The sequence below is a fragment of the Benincasa hispida genome, chromosome 2 (assembly GCF_027475165.1).
Source record: "Benincasa hispida cultivar pf3 chromosome 2, pf3_genome.v1.1, whole genome shotgun sequence".
Classification (NCBI taxonomy): domain Eukaryota; kingdom Viridiplantae; phylum Streptophyta; class Magnoliopsida; order Cucurbitales; family Cucurbitaceae; genus Benincasa; species Benincasa hispida.
Window position 1 is genome coordinate 38,581,493 of NC_143479.1, and position 15,642 is coordinate 38,597,134.

At 38.7% G+C, this 15,642-nt stretch overlaps 1 protein-coding gene across 1 annotated transcript; it reads left to right on the forward strand.

Annotated features, from left to right (window-relative positions):
* The first annotated feature begins 7,527 nt into the window (after positions 1 to 7,527).
* LOC120072061 (uncharacterized) lies at positions 7,528 to 8,139 on the forward strand. The gene has a single exon (XM_039024479.1). It carries the CDS (start codon positions 7,528 to 7,530, stop codon positions 8,137 to 8,139), a length of 612 nt encoding a protein of 203 aa, XP_038880407.1.
* Positions 8,140 to 15,642: the final 7,503 nt, after the last annotated feature.

Genomic DNA, 15,642 nt, shown 5'->3' on the forward strand with positions numbered 1-15,642 from the left:
AGTTCTTGGAAAAAGCTTGAAGAAGGTGAGATAACCCTCAAAGTTGGAACGGGAGAGGTTGTCTCAGCTGAAGCAGTGGGAGATCTGAAGTTATTTTTTAAAGATAGTATCTAGTACTTAAAAATGTTTTGTATGCACCTCTTATGAAGAGGAATTTGATATCTATCGCTTGTATTATAGAACTATTATATACAATATCTTTTAATATAAATGAAGCATTCATTTTTTGTAAAGGTGTTCAATTTTTTTCTACTACACGTGAAAGCAACTTATATAAGTTAAGACCAACTAGTGCAAATTTTGTTTTAAGTACAGAAATGTTTAGAACATTAGAAACTCAAAATAAAAAACAAAAGGTTTCTTCCAACGCCTATCTATGGCACCTAAGACGTGGTCACATAAATCTCAATAGGATTGGGAGATTGGTCAATAATGGACTTTTAAGTCAATTAGAAGTAATTTTTTACCTCCATGTGAATCCTGTCTTGAATGAAAGATGACCAAGAGATCTTTTACTGGAAAAGGTCTCAGAGCCAAAGTACCCTTAGACTTGTACATTCAGACCTTTGTGGACCAATGAATGTCAAGGTTTGAGGTGGGTATGAATATTTCATCAGTTTTATTGATGATTATTCAAGGTATGGTCATGTTTACCTGCTTCATCACAAGTCTGATTCTTTTGAAAAGTTCAAAGAATATAAGACTGAAGTTGAGAATGAATAGGTAAAACAATAAAGATACTTTGATCAATCGAGGTGGAGAGTATATAGACATACGATTCCAAGACTATTTGATAGAAATGGGATCCAGTCATAACTCTCTGCACTTAGTACGCCTCAGCAGAACGTTGTATCAGAAAGAAGAAACTGAACCTAATTAGATATGGTTCGCTCTATGATGAGCTATGATCAATTGCCTGATTCCTTTTGGGGATATGCACTTAAATCTACTGTCCATATTTTGAATAATGTTCCCTTTAAAAGTGTTTCAAAAACACCTTATGAGCTATGGAAAGAGCGTAAAAGTAGTTCACATCACTTTAGAATTTGGGGTTACCCAGTACATGTGTTGGTACAAAATCCCAAGAAATCAGAACATCGTTCAAAATTATGCCTATTTGTAGGTTATCTAAAGGAAACAAAGGGTGGTCTATTTTATCATCCTCAAGAAAACAAGGTATTTATATCAACAAATGCCACATTCTTAGAGGAAGACCACATTAGAAATCATCAACCATGCAGTAAAATAGTGTTGAAAGAAATTTCAAAAGACGCTACAAATATACCTAGTTCATCTACTAAAGTAGTAGATAAAGCTAGTATTTCTGGTCAATCACATCCTTCTCAAGAGTTGAGAGTGCCTCGACGTAGTGGGAGAGTTGTTCACCAGCCTGACCGCTATTTGGGTTTAGCTGAAACTCAAATCATCATACCTAATGAGGGCGTAGAGGATCTTTTGACCTATAAATAGGCAGTGAATGATGTGGACCGTGACGAGTGGATAAAAGCTATGGACCTCGAAATGGAGTCAATGTACTTTAATCTAGTATGGACTCTTGTAGATAAACAAAGTGATGTGAAACCAATTGGATGCAAATGGATCTACAAGAGAAAACGAGATCAAGCCAGTAAAGTACAGACTTTTAAGGCTCGACTTGTGGAAAAGGGTTATACCCAGAGAGAGGGAGTGGACTATGAAGAAACTTTCTCTCCCGTTGCAATGTTAAAGCCGATAAGAATACTCTTACACATTGCAACTTTTTATGACTATGAAATTTGGCAAATGGATGTCAAGACAACCTTTTTGAATGGCAATCTTGAATAGAGTATCTATATGGTTCAACCAGAGGGGTTTATAGTTCAGGGTCAATAACAAAAGGTTTGTAAGCTTGAGATATCCATTTATGGATTAAAACAAGCTTCTAGATCCTGGAATATAAGGTTTGATTATGCAATCAAATCTTATGGCTTTAAACAGAATGTTGACGAGCCTTGTGTTAACAAAAAGATCGTTAATTCTGTTGTAGTGTTCTTGGTTTTATATGTCGATGATATTCTGCTCATTGGGATTGATGTAGGATATCTTACTGACGTCAAGCAATGGCTAGATACACAATTCCAAATGAAAGATTTAGGAAATGCGCAGTATATTCTTGGGATCCAAATTGTTCGGAATCGCAAGAATAAGACACTAGCCATGTCTTAAGCATCTTATATAGACAAAATGTTGTCTAGATATAAAATGTAGAATTCCAAAAAGGGTCTGTTGCCTTTCAGACATGGAATTCATCTGTCAAAAGACAATTTCCTAAGACACCTCAAGAAGTTGAGGATATGAGAAATATTCCCTATGCTTTCGTAGTTAGAAACCTGATGTATGCAATGTTATGTACTAGACCTGACGTATGCTACTCAGTAGGAATCGTCAGTAGATACAGTTTAATCCTGGACGTGATCATTGGACTGCCGTTAAGAACATCTTAAAGTATCTCAGGAGAACTCGGGACTACATGCTCGTGTATAGTGGTAAGGATCTGATCCTTATTGGATACACTGACTCTGATTTCCAAACTGATAAAGATGCTAGGAAGTCTACATCTGGATTAGTGTTCACTCTTAATGAAGGAACAGTAGTGTGGAGAAGCGTAAAACAGACCTGTATAGCTGACTCCACAATGGAAGCTGAATACATAGTTGCTTGCGAAGCAGCAAAAGAAGTAGTATGGCTGAGGAAATTCTTGACAGATTTGGAAGTTGTTCCAAATATGCATCTACCCATCAACTTGTATTGTTACAACAGCGGTGCAGTTGCAAATTCAAAAAAACCTCGAAGCCATAAATGGGGAAAGCACATCGAACGCAAGTACCACCTTATCCGAGAAATTGTACACCGTGGTGACGTTGTAGTGACCCAGATACCTTTTGAGCAAAACATTGCTGATCCTTTTATAAAAATCCTCACGGCTAAAGTTTTTTAGGGTCACCTATAGAGTTTAGGTCTACGGTGTTTCTAAACTAGAACAAGTAGGAGATTATGTTGGGCGTGAATGCCCTAGTTTATTGTATTCATATGTTTATTGTACTCATATGTAATATTAATTTCTCACAATTAAATTCAGCATCGTTTGATCCTACTAGGAGTTTTAGTCCAAATGGGAGTTTGTTGGATTTTATGTCCTAAAACTCGTAGTTTGTAATATCATATTTTTGTTCAATAAAGCTATTATTGAAAATCTTTAGTAAATTTAAATTCTATATTCATGAATCCAATAAAATAAAGATTTGAGGCTATTAAGTTTAAGTTTGAACTTTATGTAGTGACATAAATGTGGATCAAGTTCAAATATGTAGCCAAAATGGTCTATAGTATATGAATAAGGTTGGGGGCCTTATTCTGGGGACACTATGGATGCGACCGATTTTGTAGTTAGTACAAACGATGTGATCCTAAACCGTTGATGTGGAGACATGAAAATGGGGATATCCTATGTAAAGAGTTTACATAAGACTGAACCATGAAATAGTCACTTTTTAGGTTCTAAACGTCGTTTAATGTATAAAACTGACTATTTCGTTAATTGATGACCTAGGTAACTTAATCTTAATCCTGAGCTAACTATGAACTTCTATTCTCTCAGAATTATCCTTAGATCTGCATAGGTGAGGGCAGCTTATTATCGCTGGCCCAATAAGCCTCCAATTTCAGGGGTAGGATCAGGTGGATAGCTGGGAACATAGGGTGCAAGACGGAATTCACTCCTACCTGTTAGGGGGATAGTAGATAGGTTGTTCCCTTTAGTACTGAATCCAGGTCTTGAACAAGGGGCCCCACTCTCTCCTTGGCCCGAGAGGGGTTCGGTTTATAGGTTGGACCTTAAACCAATTGTTCATTAGAGGATCAGTGGAACTTAAGGAATAAGATGTAGTCTTGGGGGTAAAACGGTTTTTATGACCCAGCCGAGATTACGAACAACCTGTGAAGGATTAGCTTACTAATCATGGTTATATCATATGGACACAAATATATCTATAGTGAGGGGAGTGCAACTACGGGACTATAGTGGAATGACCCGTGAGTTAACGAATGTTGATTAGCTCCATCTAAAGAGTTTAGCCAGCTAATCTCGGATCGTTGGAGCCCATGATCTATAGGTCCATTAGGTTCCCCTACTAGCTCATATGGAATAAACTTAGAACAGTACGATAGAATAATTCAAATTGTCCAAATTAGGTGAAGAGAGAGAAACTGACAAGTATATGTGATATAGTAGTCGGTTTTTCAGTTTAGAGATACAGCTTTAATATTTAAATGTGATTTAAATATCAAGAATATGAATGCGTTCATATTCGGAAGCTCGAAAATAATGGAAATGGTCAAAGATGTAAAAAGTCAAAGAGTTGACTTTTTACTTTGAAAAGTCAAACTTTGACCGACCTTATATTCAAATGTGATTTGAATTTCGAGAAAATGAATGCGGATTCATGCTCGGGAGGTCAAAATTAGTCAACACGGAAAAAATCATAAAAAGTCAAAAAGTTGACTTTTCGGTCAAAGTTTGACTTTGACAAAATGATTATTTTGCCCTTTGACTAAAGTTAGTGGGAAAATCCAAACTTTTGTTGGATAATTTCACTAACAAGATAGTGGGCTAGGTGTTGGCTTATAGTGGAGACATCAAGCCCACTTAGATAGTGGATTTTGAGGTGTTGGGATTTTATGAATTTGTTTCATGCAATTTTGCATTGCTTTTTTCTATAAATTTGGGCTTTCAATCTGGATAAAAGACTTTTGGACATTTTGCCAAAATTGGTTTCTAAATTTGGGCTGGAAAAAATCACCATATTTTGAGAAAAATTCAAAACCCAAACCCAACCCAAAAATCCATCTTTTATTTCCATCTCTTTTTCTCTCTCGGGTTCTTCATCCATCGGGTCCCACAACTCGATTCTAAGTCCAGAGGATAATAGGTCAGCTCTAATGGTTGTTCGGTTCGTGTTCAAGTGGAGATGGAAGAGTTTCGGGAGCTTCAAAGGTAATATTTTTTTTAAAAAAAACCCTAATTAATTAATTTAGGGTTGTATCTTTTTTTTTGTGCAATTAGAATAAAATTGATCCTCATTTCCGCTGCGCATGCCTATTTTTCTAACATGTTGTATCAGAGCATGTTTTAATTTTACTCAATTTCATGTGGTGGGTTTCAATTTATTAGATAAAATTGAGATTGGAAACTAAAATGGTTTTTATGTTTTGGCAATTAAATTAAGTTTTTTTTGTAGTATTAATTTGTAATTACTCGCATGTTTATGAGCATTAATGTGTGGCAAAGAGTCTGTAAATTTGCTAAAGTCATTAGAGTTGAAATTAGGCTGTAATTGCTCGGTTCTGGGAAAGAGGACAACTTCAAATTTGGAGAAAAATGGCTCACAGACTCGAAATAGCCACCAGACCCGAGAGAGTGCTCCTAGATCCGACCTGAGCAGCGCTCCGACCCTGTTTCTAGCACACGCACCTAGCTTCGCATGCTTGCCCCTAGCTTTACAAAAAATGAATGTTTTGTTTATATTAAAAGATATTGTATATAATAGTTCTATAATACAAGCGATAGATATCAAATTCCTCTTCATAAGAGGTGCATACAAAACATTTTTAAGTACTAGATACTATCTTCAAAAAATAACTTCAGATCTCCCACTGCTTCAGCTGAGACAACCTCTCCTGTTCCAACTTTAAGGGTTATCTCACCTTCTTCAAGCTTTTTCCAATAACTAGTTTCCTGAAATGAGAAACAAATATGATTAGTGGCTCCTGAATCTAGAATCCAGGTTGAAGTATCATATTCCACTAAACATGTTTCAACGACCAGTTCCATCAGTGCCTCACGCGCTTGCCATCCATCAGCGACTCGACCTTCCCAAAGCTTCGACCCGCGCACTCCCACTTGTTGACCGTGCCAGCGTGCGTTGACCAGTCGGTCCAGATTTTCTGGACTAGTCCAGTTGACCTAGTTGAGTCGATTTGACCGGTTCCACCTGCTTTTTGGTGTTTTCAAGCCGGGTTTTGTGGTTTTTGGCCGGTTCGAGTTGGTTCAAAGTGTTTGAAGCCGGTTCGAGTTATTTGTTTGCTTTTAATGCCAAAATCAGTCCACTTTAGTGTTGTTTACTTATTATGCATATGATGTATAATATTGTTTGATTATATGTGCATAAAGTATGCCATATAGTTTTTTAAAACCCCACCATAGGATAAGCATGTGGCATGCATTTGTTATATGTTATAAGTGCTATAATATACAGTATGCATGCTAGGTTTTAATATAAGTGTTATATTAAAGCATGTTTGTTTAAGGAAGCATGTTATAGATGAATGTTCTAGGGTTATGAATGTTATAATTTATTTTATAATTGTTATAAAATAACCTAGACTTTTAAAATCTATAACAAAGATAAGATGCATGCTTGCCTAGGGTTAACTGGTGCAATTCAATCACCTTTTTAAGAGTTAGAATATGTCGATTACTTGTAAAACAAGAGTTGTTTACTTACCTAGGGAGATCTTGTCTAAGGTTGGGGGTACTTAAGTAGACAGTTTACGGAACAACTCCTACCTGGAGATCAAACTGGGTCTAAGTCAAAAACCCTAGTTTTATGAGCATGCATGAGTGGTGTAAGGTAATAAAATTGGTTTATCACCTAGACATCATAGGTTAATCTTGGTATAAGAGTCATACTAGGAAAAATCACCTAAACTTAGGTTGTTAAATATTAGCCGGTTAATAACCAAGTAAATACCCAATCTTTTATAAAATAGAACACTTTAGTGGGAGAGTAATAGTATATGTGATATATTATTTCTAGGTCTCACGTCCCTAAAAGTTCACACCGTGAGATCCACGCTCGGCTTCGAGTTGCTATTAGCGGCAACTCCCTTCAGAAAGTGTTTGCATTGGTCAATAACAAGGTGAATAGGGGAAGTAGTTCATATTAAGTGGGTGAAGGGGTGTGTCAACACATCCTACGATCTCTTCCATTAGGTCACATCATGAGATTCCTATGTTGTGCCTGCTTGTTGGATTTATGCGACCCTTTGCTAGTCGTTTAGCGACGGCTATCCCTTCAGAGGGTTGTAACATAGGATTCGGAACACCGTGAACTCCAAAAATGGATAGGATTGCTTAGGTCTATTTTCAAACAATTGTTTCTCCTTCAAGGGCTTGTTTGATTCTGATCTCTGTAATTCGAAAGTGGCGGGTATACACTTACAAGACTTACTAAGTGTTAGTAAAGTTCCTGACCAAATAAACGATAACTAAGTACTATAAGGATAAGAGTTATTCTGGTATTAGTATTTAGTCAAGAATGTCATGATTCAGTGAAGAAGTAGTCAACTGCCCTTCGGTGGGGGCTATTCTGACTCACTGAAGTATTGTAGCAAAATAATAATGAGAATGGGTACATTATTTTTGCTAAATAAATTAGATTAGAAAGAGTTGAAATCAAGTCTCTAATAAATTTGTTTACTTTTTCGGCAATGTCATCATCCATTATACAACTGCTAGCTTCTGAAAAACTTAATGGTGATAATTACGGAACTTGGAAATTGAATATTAACACGATACTACTAATAGTTGATCTTCGATTCGATTTAACAGAGGAGTGTCCTCGATCCTCTGGTCCTAATGCAAACCGAACAGTTCGGGATGTATATGACAGATGGGTCAAAGCTAATGAGAAGGCTCAAGTTTATATTTTAGCCACTATATCTGATTTATTGTCTAAGAAACACGAGAGGTTAGCTACTGCAAAGGAGTTCATGGACTTTTTACAGGGCCTATTTGGACAACCGTCCACATTTATCATGCATGACGCAATTAAATTCATTTACAACTGCAGAATGAAGGAAGGAACCTCCGTAAGGGAACATGTTTTGAACATGATGGTTCAATTCAATGTTGCAGAAATGAATGGAACCATCATGAATGAGAAGAGTCAAGTTGGATTCATCATGCAGTCTCTTCCGAAGAGCTTTTTTCAATTCAAAATGAATGCCATGATGAAAAAGATAGAGTATAACTTGACAACTCTTCTCAAGGAACTCCAGATTTACGAATCTTTTTTGCAAAATAAAGGTTCAGAGGCATAAGCAAATGTTGCTTCCACCTCAAAGAGAAAACTTGATAATGGGCAGAAATGCACGTTATTACAGTGCTAAGTTATTAAACAATGAAGGTTTGCATTGATAAAATATGTTAGATTGCGTCCAAAAAAAACATTAAGTTCATAATATTGCGGTTGCATGCGTTCATCACATAGAAATAGTTAATTTTTGTATTTTTATGCAGAATATGCGTTGACGCAAGGTGGAAAGCACGATCACAAGAAATCAATGGTCGAGTGCAGCATTACCGCAAGGCTTTGCGGTGATTTGTGCTTGCAAGCATCTGCACAAGAAGGATTGCCGCATAGAGTCGACACAACTTGATGGGCGCATCCTGGTGAAAAGCATAATTAATCACGATGGGATAGAAAGCTGATGACGGTCGAATCTGAATTAAGTTGACAAGCCACTAAAGATAACGAGTACACAGAGCTTTTCGGTGACAAATATTTGGCGCATCAATCAGATAGTTAAAGTCATCCCATCTGTGCAATCATAAGAGAGAAGCCACCCTTCACCCCAAAGCTCTATGAATACCGAAGGCATCCTTCAGAAAAGGGGTTTAATAGTTCAGCAAGTTTTTGTTCATAGCTTTAGCCGTGTTCATAGTTTTCTTTTTATTTTTAGAAGGCGGAGCGAGAGAAGGGAAGAGACGCCAAAAGATCGCTCAGGGCAACTCGAAAGAGAACCCGGAGGCATGGAAAGCAGAGAGTAGGCCGACTCTCACGAGAGCGAGATTATCTTTTGAACAAGAGTAGAAAAGAGAGTGTAAAAGCGTGGGAAGCAAGAGATTGCTACTAGGCTCTTTATTCTCTTCTTGCATTGTTATTTTGTACCTCAACTTTATATTTATACAATGGAAGTTCTTATTCTACATCTGTTCACTCTTAGCACACATGAGTAGCTAAACTTGTCGAATGGATTGAGAAGAACTAAGCTAACATGACCTAGGATCTTCATTGCTTGTGATTATCTTGTTTTATGTTGTGCCCAACATCCCTTTAGAACTATTTGAGAGAGAGTCTAAAGAAAGAATCTAAGATTTGAGAGATCTAGATTAGAATCTGGACTTGAGAGAGCAAGATTAGATCTGCATAAACAAGAGATAGGGACTTAGAGATAAGCTCTATTTGCCAACATACATCGCATGCACCCTAGAGATAGGTTATGATATTATATGGTTGCCTTATTTGTGTGCGTGTCATTTTTTCATTGCATGGATAAGAATAGAGGCTTATGTATAGGTCTTATAGACTCATCGCATATATCGCATTCATTCTAGCATTAGAAGTCGTAGCATTTGCGTTGAGAGATGGTTTACTATTGTATGTGTGTTGCATGGTCGCATAACATGAACGCATCCTAGGAAGTGTTAGCCAAACCCTTCTCAACCCATTCACCGCATACTCATCGCATCTCCCATTTTATCAACTCTTTTCGAAACTCCGCCGCATTTGTTTATTTTTATTACCGCAAACAACAATCCAAACAACCATTTGATTATTTGGTTACCGCAAGGTCTTCTTGGAAATTACCACCACAAACTGTTTTCCCAAGCCCCTGAGTTCAACCCTGGACTTACCAGGAAACTCAGTGGGGTAATACTTGGATTCTACTGAGAAAACTTATTGCTCAATGCAATTCCATCACCGCATTTCATTCCACATTTCCATCACATAAAATAACACATCAAGTTTTTGCCCGTTATCATACCCCCAAATTTAAACAATGCTTGTCCTCAAGCATAAGCTAAAGATTTTCTTTAGCAAGTTGACCGCAATTATCTTTTCCTAGATTTCTCAAGGATACTTCATTCAAATCCTATACACCAAAATTTCCTTAAGTCTTATTCAAGTCTCTAAGATCTAAGATCTTAGAGACCGCAAGTTTCTTAAAATATTTCTAAGATCTAGGGACCGCAAGTTTAACCTTCAAAAGGACTTTACTAAATTCCAGGACATCGCATGATTTATTTCAAAAAAACTTTTTCACTGGGGTGTTAAATGATTTTTATCCTTGCATATTTTTTACATTGTTATTTTTTTTTCTGACCTTGCGCTGATCCAAGTGCCTCACCTTCGTTTTGGCTTGCCCCACGTGTGTCATGCGGACATCCAACTACGAGCAAGGCACTCTTTCTCAGACTAAACTCATACCTACTTGGCAGCAGAGTTGCGGTCATTTATTTATGCGTTGATCCTGGCGACTTACTTTCGTTTTGGCTTGCCCCCACGTGTGTCATGCAGACATCCAACTACGGGTAAGTGCCTTTCACAACTTAACTCTTATCAACATGGGTTTTCCCATTTGCGTTGACAGTGGAATTATTATTCTCAAATTTTCCTCTCTTTTTTCTTCTCTTTTTTTTTTTTTTGATGTAGAGCTAAAAAATAGCAAGGTCGAAAATAAATACCTCACCCCCAAATTTAAAATGTGGCAATGTCCTCATTGCCAAAAGATGGAAAGAAGTCATGCAATGTTCTTAGGAAGTTTGGTAAAGGGTCAATTTGAAATAAAGCTAGCAGACCACTAACTTCTAGAAATATTTCATGAGGTGACTATCTTAAAATTAAGTTGACTCTAGCATATACGAAAAAAATAGAAGCATGTGTGTCATCATTGAAATCATAATTGGTAAAAGGAAATCATGCAGAGACTTACTAAACTTATCAATGTTAAATGATTGCGGTAATCAAAGAGGATGCGGTTATAAAATTTTGAAATTAAAATGCGATGCGATAGTGCAGAATTTGGAATAAAGGCAAGGAAGAATACAACCCCCAAATTTGCACTGTCGCCTGCATTGTTTGTTGATGCATCATGCTTTGCGGCGATCTATCTTCTTTGGATTGCTGTGACGGAATAAGATAACTTGCTTCTTCGTGTAACGACTCTGAAATCGTTCGCCTCAATTGTTGCAAGAAAAACAATGAGAGGGTCAAATAATATCAAACAAAACAAACTTTTTTTTTTATGAACATAAAGAACTAAAAAGATATAGTGAAATGAGAATTCTGTGGAGTAGAGAAAAGTTAAAGATTTCATGATTCCAACAGGTACTTTACAAAACTTGCGTCCCTGATGAATTTCAATCGTCTGATAGCGCAGGGATCACCCACTTCTTTCTTATTCAGAGTTTCTTAGTTTTACAGAGTCGACTTGGCGATGCTAGCCTTCTCCGTGATACACTTTTACTCATTGCCCATTAACTTTGAATATGTTGGTTCCGTCGTCATTAGATAATTCGACCGCGCCATGCGGGAATACCTCTCTAACTATGAATGGTTCGGACCAACGTGACTTTAATTTCCTAGGGAAGAGCCGTAGTCGTGAGTTGAATAGTAAGACCCTCTTCCTGACTTGGAGGTTCTTGCCGCATATATGTTTGTCGTGCCAGCGCTTTGCGCGCTCCTTGTCAATCTTTGTGTTCTCATATGCATTAATCCTCCATTCCTCCAACTCGACTAGTTGAAGTTTTCTCGCTTTTCCTACTTTCTTCAAGTCAAAGTCTAGCTTCTTCACCGCCCACAGTGCTTTGTATTCCAGCTCCAGAGGCAAATGATACGCCTTACCAAATACCAACGCATAAGGGGACATACCTATGGGTGTCTTAAATGCAGTTCGGTATGCCCACAATGCATCATCGAGCTTTATTGCCCAATCCTTTTGCAAAGGCCTTACCACCTTCTCAAGTATCAGCTTGATCTCCCGGTTGGACACGTCGACCTAACCATTTGTCTATGGATGGTATGCGGTGGCTACTTTGTGGAGAATGTTATATTTGCACAATAGTTCCCTGACAGTATGATTGACAAAGTGGGACTCTTCATCACTTATTATGGCACGTGGAATGCTGAAACGAGTGAAAATGTTTTTTTTTCAGGAATTAAGAGACTACCGCCGCATCGCTTGCGGCGCATGCCACTGCTTCTACCCATTTGGATACGTAGTCGACTACTAACAAAATATAATTTTTACCATTCGATGGAAGGAATGGTCCCATGAAGTCAATACCTCAGACGTCGAACAACTCAAGTTCCAAGATGGTGTTCATAGGCATCGCATGTTTCCATGAAATGTTACCTATGCGTTGGCACCGATCACACTTCATCACGTACTCAGCTGAATCCTTAAACAATGTTGGCCAATAGAATCCACTCTGTAATACTTTTTCTTCGGTGCACTATCCCCTAAAGTGCCTACCATATGGTAAGTCATGACATTGCGATAATATGCATTGTTGAGCAGCATTTGGTACGCATAGTCGTAGAATCTGGACTGCCCCCTTTTTATATAGATTTGGCTCGTCCCAAAAATATGATTTGCACTCGTACTTGAGCCTCCTCTTCTGGTGGTCAGTATAATCCTCTGGGAATTGCTCGTAGAACAGATAGTTGACTATGTCAGCATACCAGGGAAATTCTTCAATCTGAAACAGTTGCTCAGCTGGGAACACTGCACTCACTTCTGACTGATTTCGGTCAACCTTTGTTTTTCAATTTGGACAAGTGATCTGCAACTTGGTTCTCTGTCCCTTTGCGATCGATTATTTCTATGTCAAATTCCTGGAGGAGAAGAACCCATCTGATCAACCTCGACTTCGCATCCTTCTTTGTCATTAAATACTTTATCGCCAAATGATCAGTGTGGATGAGTAACTTTGTTCCCAGCAAATACGCTCTAAATTTCTCCAACGCAAAAATTACCGTAAGTAGCTCTTTTTCTGTGGTGGTGTAGTTAGTCTGAGCAGGATTCAACATCTTACTTGCATATGCGATGGGATGTAATATTGTTTTTCTCTTCTGTGCCAGAGCTGCTCCCATCGCATACCCACTTGCATCGCACATTAATACAAAAGGAAGTGTCCAATCAGGTGCGATTAACACCAGCGTGGTTGTTAGTGCATCCTTCAAAATCCTGAATGCGTCGAGGCAATTGTCATCAAAATCAAATTTTCTGTCAGTCTCCATCAACGCACTCAGCAGTCGTGCTATTTTCGAAAATTCCTTGACAAAGCGTCTGTAAAATCCGACATGCCCCAAGAAACTTCTTACAGCCTTAACAGTTGTTGGAGGTGGGAGTTTTTCAATTGCTTCTATTTTTGCCTTATCCACCTCCAACTTGTCCCAAGGTTGGCAAAACAAACTTCGTATGTGTGCTCATAGACAGAGAAGTCGTCCATGAATATTTCAACAGAGTCCTCAAGATATTTTGAAAAGATGGCCATCATAAACCTTCGGAACGTGCTCGGCGCATTGCAGAGGCCGAACGACATGCGGCGAAAAGCGAAAGTTCCATATGGGCAGGTGAATGTGGTCTTATCCTAATCTTCTGGGGTAATCATAATCTAGTTATACCTGGCATACCCATCCAGAAAGCAGTAGAAGTCATTTTTGGCCAGATGATCCAGAATTTGGTCAATGAAAGGTAAAGGGAAATGATCTTTCTTCGTTACCGCATTCAGCTTGCGGTAGTCAATGCAAATACACCACCTGGTGACTATTCTTTGCGGTATCAGCTCATTATTTTCGTTGGGGACTACCGTCTTGCCACCCTTTTTTGGCACACACTGCACGGGGCTGACTCACATGCTGTCTGCTATAGGATAAATAATGTTCGCATCTAACCACTTGATGATCTCCTTTTTAACAACCTCTTTTATCGCAGGGTTGATTCTGCCCTGATGTTCGATCGATGCCTTGTGGTTTTCTTCGAGACGAATTTGGTGTATACAGTATGCGAGGCTAATTCAATCGCTCGCACATGTTTCCTCAGAATGCTCATCAACGCATTCTTCTGGTCTTCATTAAGTTCAGAGGAAATAATGACTGGCAGCTTTTCATTCTGCCTTAAAATGTATACTTTAGGTGATTCGACAGGGTCTTCAACTCTATTGTTGATGGTTCTTTCAAGGACGGTTGCGTTGTTTTTTTTTCTTCATTTTTTGTTGGCTCTTCTTCTTGGGTTGCGATCATCTTATCTTCCTTGTTTGTTTTTTCTATGATTGCATTACATGTTACAATGGATGCGCTTGCATCCTCTTTTTCATTTTCTTTGTCAAGCTTTTCTTCTTCAGTCAAATTCTGGTCGTCGTCAGATTCATGCAGATCTTCTTCGTCAAGAAAATTCATGGCACAGATGATGTTGAACTTGAGCTTCTGTCCATTTATGCTCAAAGTGATCTCTCCTTTGTGCACATCAATCTGGGCATGACCTGTTGATAAAAATGGTCGCCCTAGGATGATGGGCACATCTTTTTCGGCCTCATAATCTAAGATGATGAAGTCGACTGGTAATATAAATTTGTCAATGGTGACCAGCACGTCCTTCACCTTTTCCTCTAGATGCACCAGAGATCTATTTGCAAGTTGAAGAGTCACGGTTGTGGGCACAAGTTGCCTCTCATTCAGCTGCTTAAAGATCGATAGAGGCATCAAGTTGATGCTGGCTCCATGGTTACACAATGCTTGCCCGATGTACAGTCCTCCAATGGAGCAAGGTATAGTAAAACTCCCAGGATCGCTCATCTTCGGTAGAATTATTGATTTCGAGCTCTGCGTTAAAGCCACCGTGGCAAACTTACCAGTGCTCCTCTTCTTGGTTACCATATCCTTCAGAAACTTCACATATGCAAGCATCTTCTCAATCGCTTCACTGAATGGAATATTAATATGCAATTGTTTTAACATAGACATGAGTCATTGGTACTGTACCTCGTCATTCTTCTTCTTTCTAAGTCTCTGTAGGAAAGGTGGCAACTGTACTCTCACGATCCCTTTTTCTGTCGGCTTTGAGGTGGACGCAACTTCTGGCTCTATCGCTTCTTTTTCTCCTTCTTCTTCTAGAGTCGCCACAATCTCAGGTTCCAACACAATGGGAGCAGTCCGATTAGGCTCCTTTCTTCCTCCCTCCACAATTTTTCCACTCCGCAATGTCACAACTTGACATTGCTCTTTACCTGATCTCCCTAGGTTGCTTGGGAGTTCTGTTGAACTCGGCAGGGCCCCTTGCAGTTTGTTCTTTAGCTCGCTCGCAATCTTGCCCATCTGTAATTCTAGATTGCGGATGGACGTCGCCTGGCTTTAAAGCATAGTTTCATTTTTCTTGATATACTGCTTCAACATGCCTTTCAAGGAGGAAGATTGCGGCAGTTTCAAGCTACTAGTTTGACTACTTGTCTGACCGTTATTTCGCGGGAAGAATCCAGGTGGCCCTTCTTTTTGCGCCACAGATTGGAAATTTTGCTGCTGATTCTTCCATGCAAAGTTGGGGTGGTTTCTCCACCCGGGGTTGTAGGTGTTAGAGAATGGATTATTTTTCACAAAGTAAATAGACTGTGGGTTCTGTGGGCATTCTTCCATTGCGTGTCCATCACCGCAAGTCACACACCTTGCGAGATTCTGATTAATTGTGTTTACTTGACCATTTTGTGGTGTTGGGTTGTTGATCGAAATTCCTTGAATTAGGTTCATCATTGCGGTCATCTGG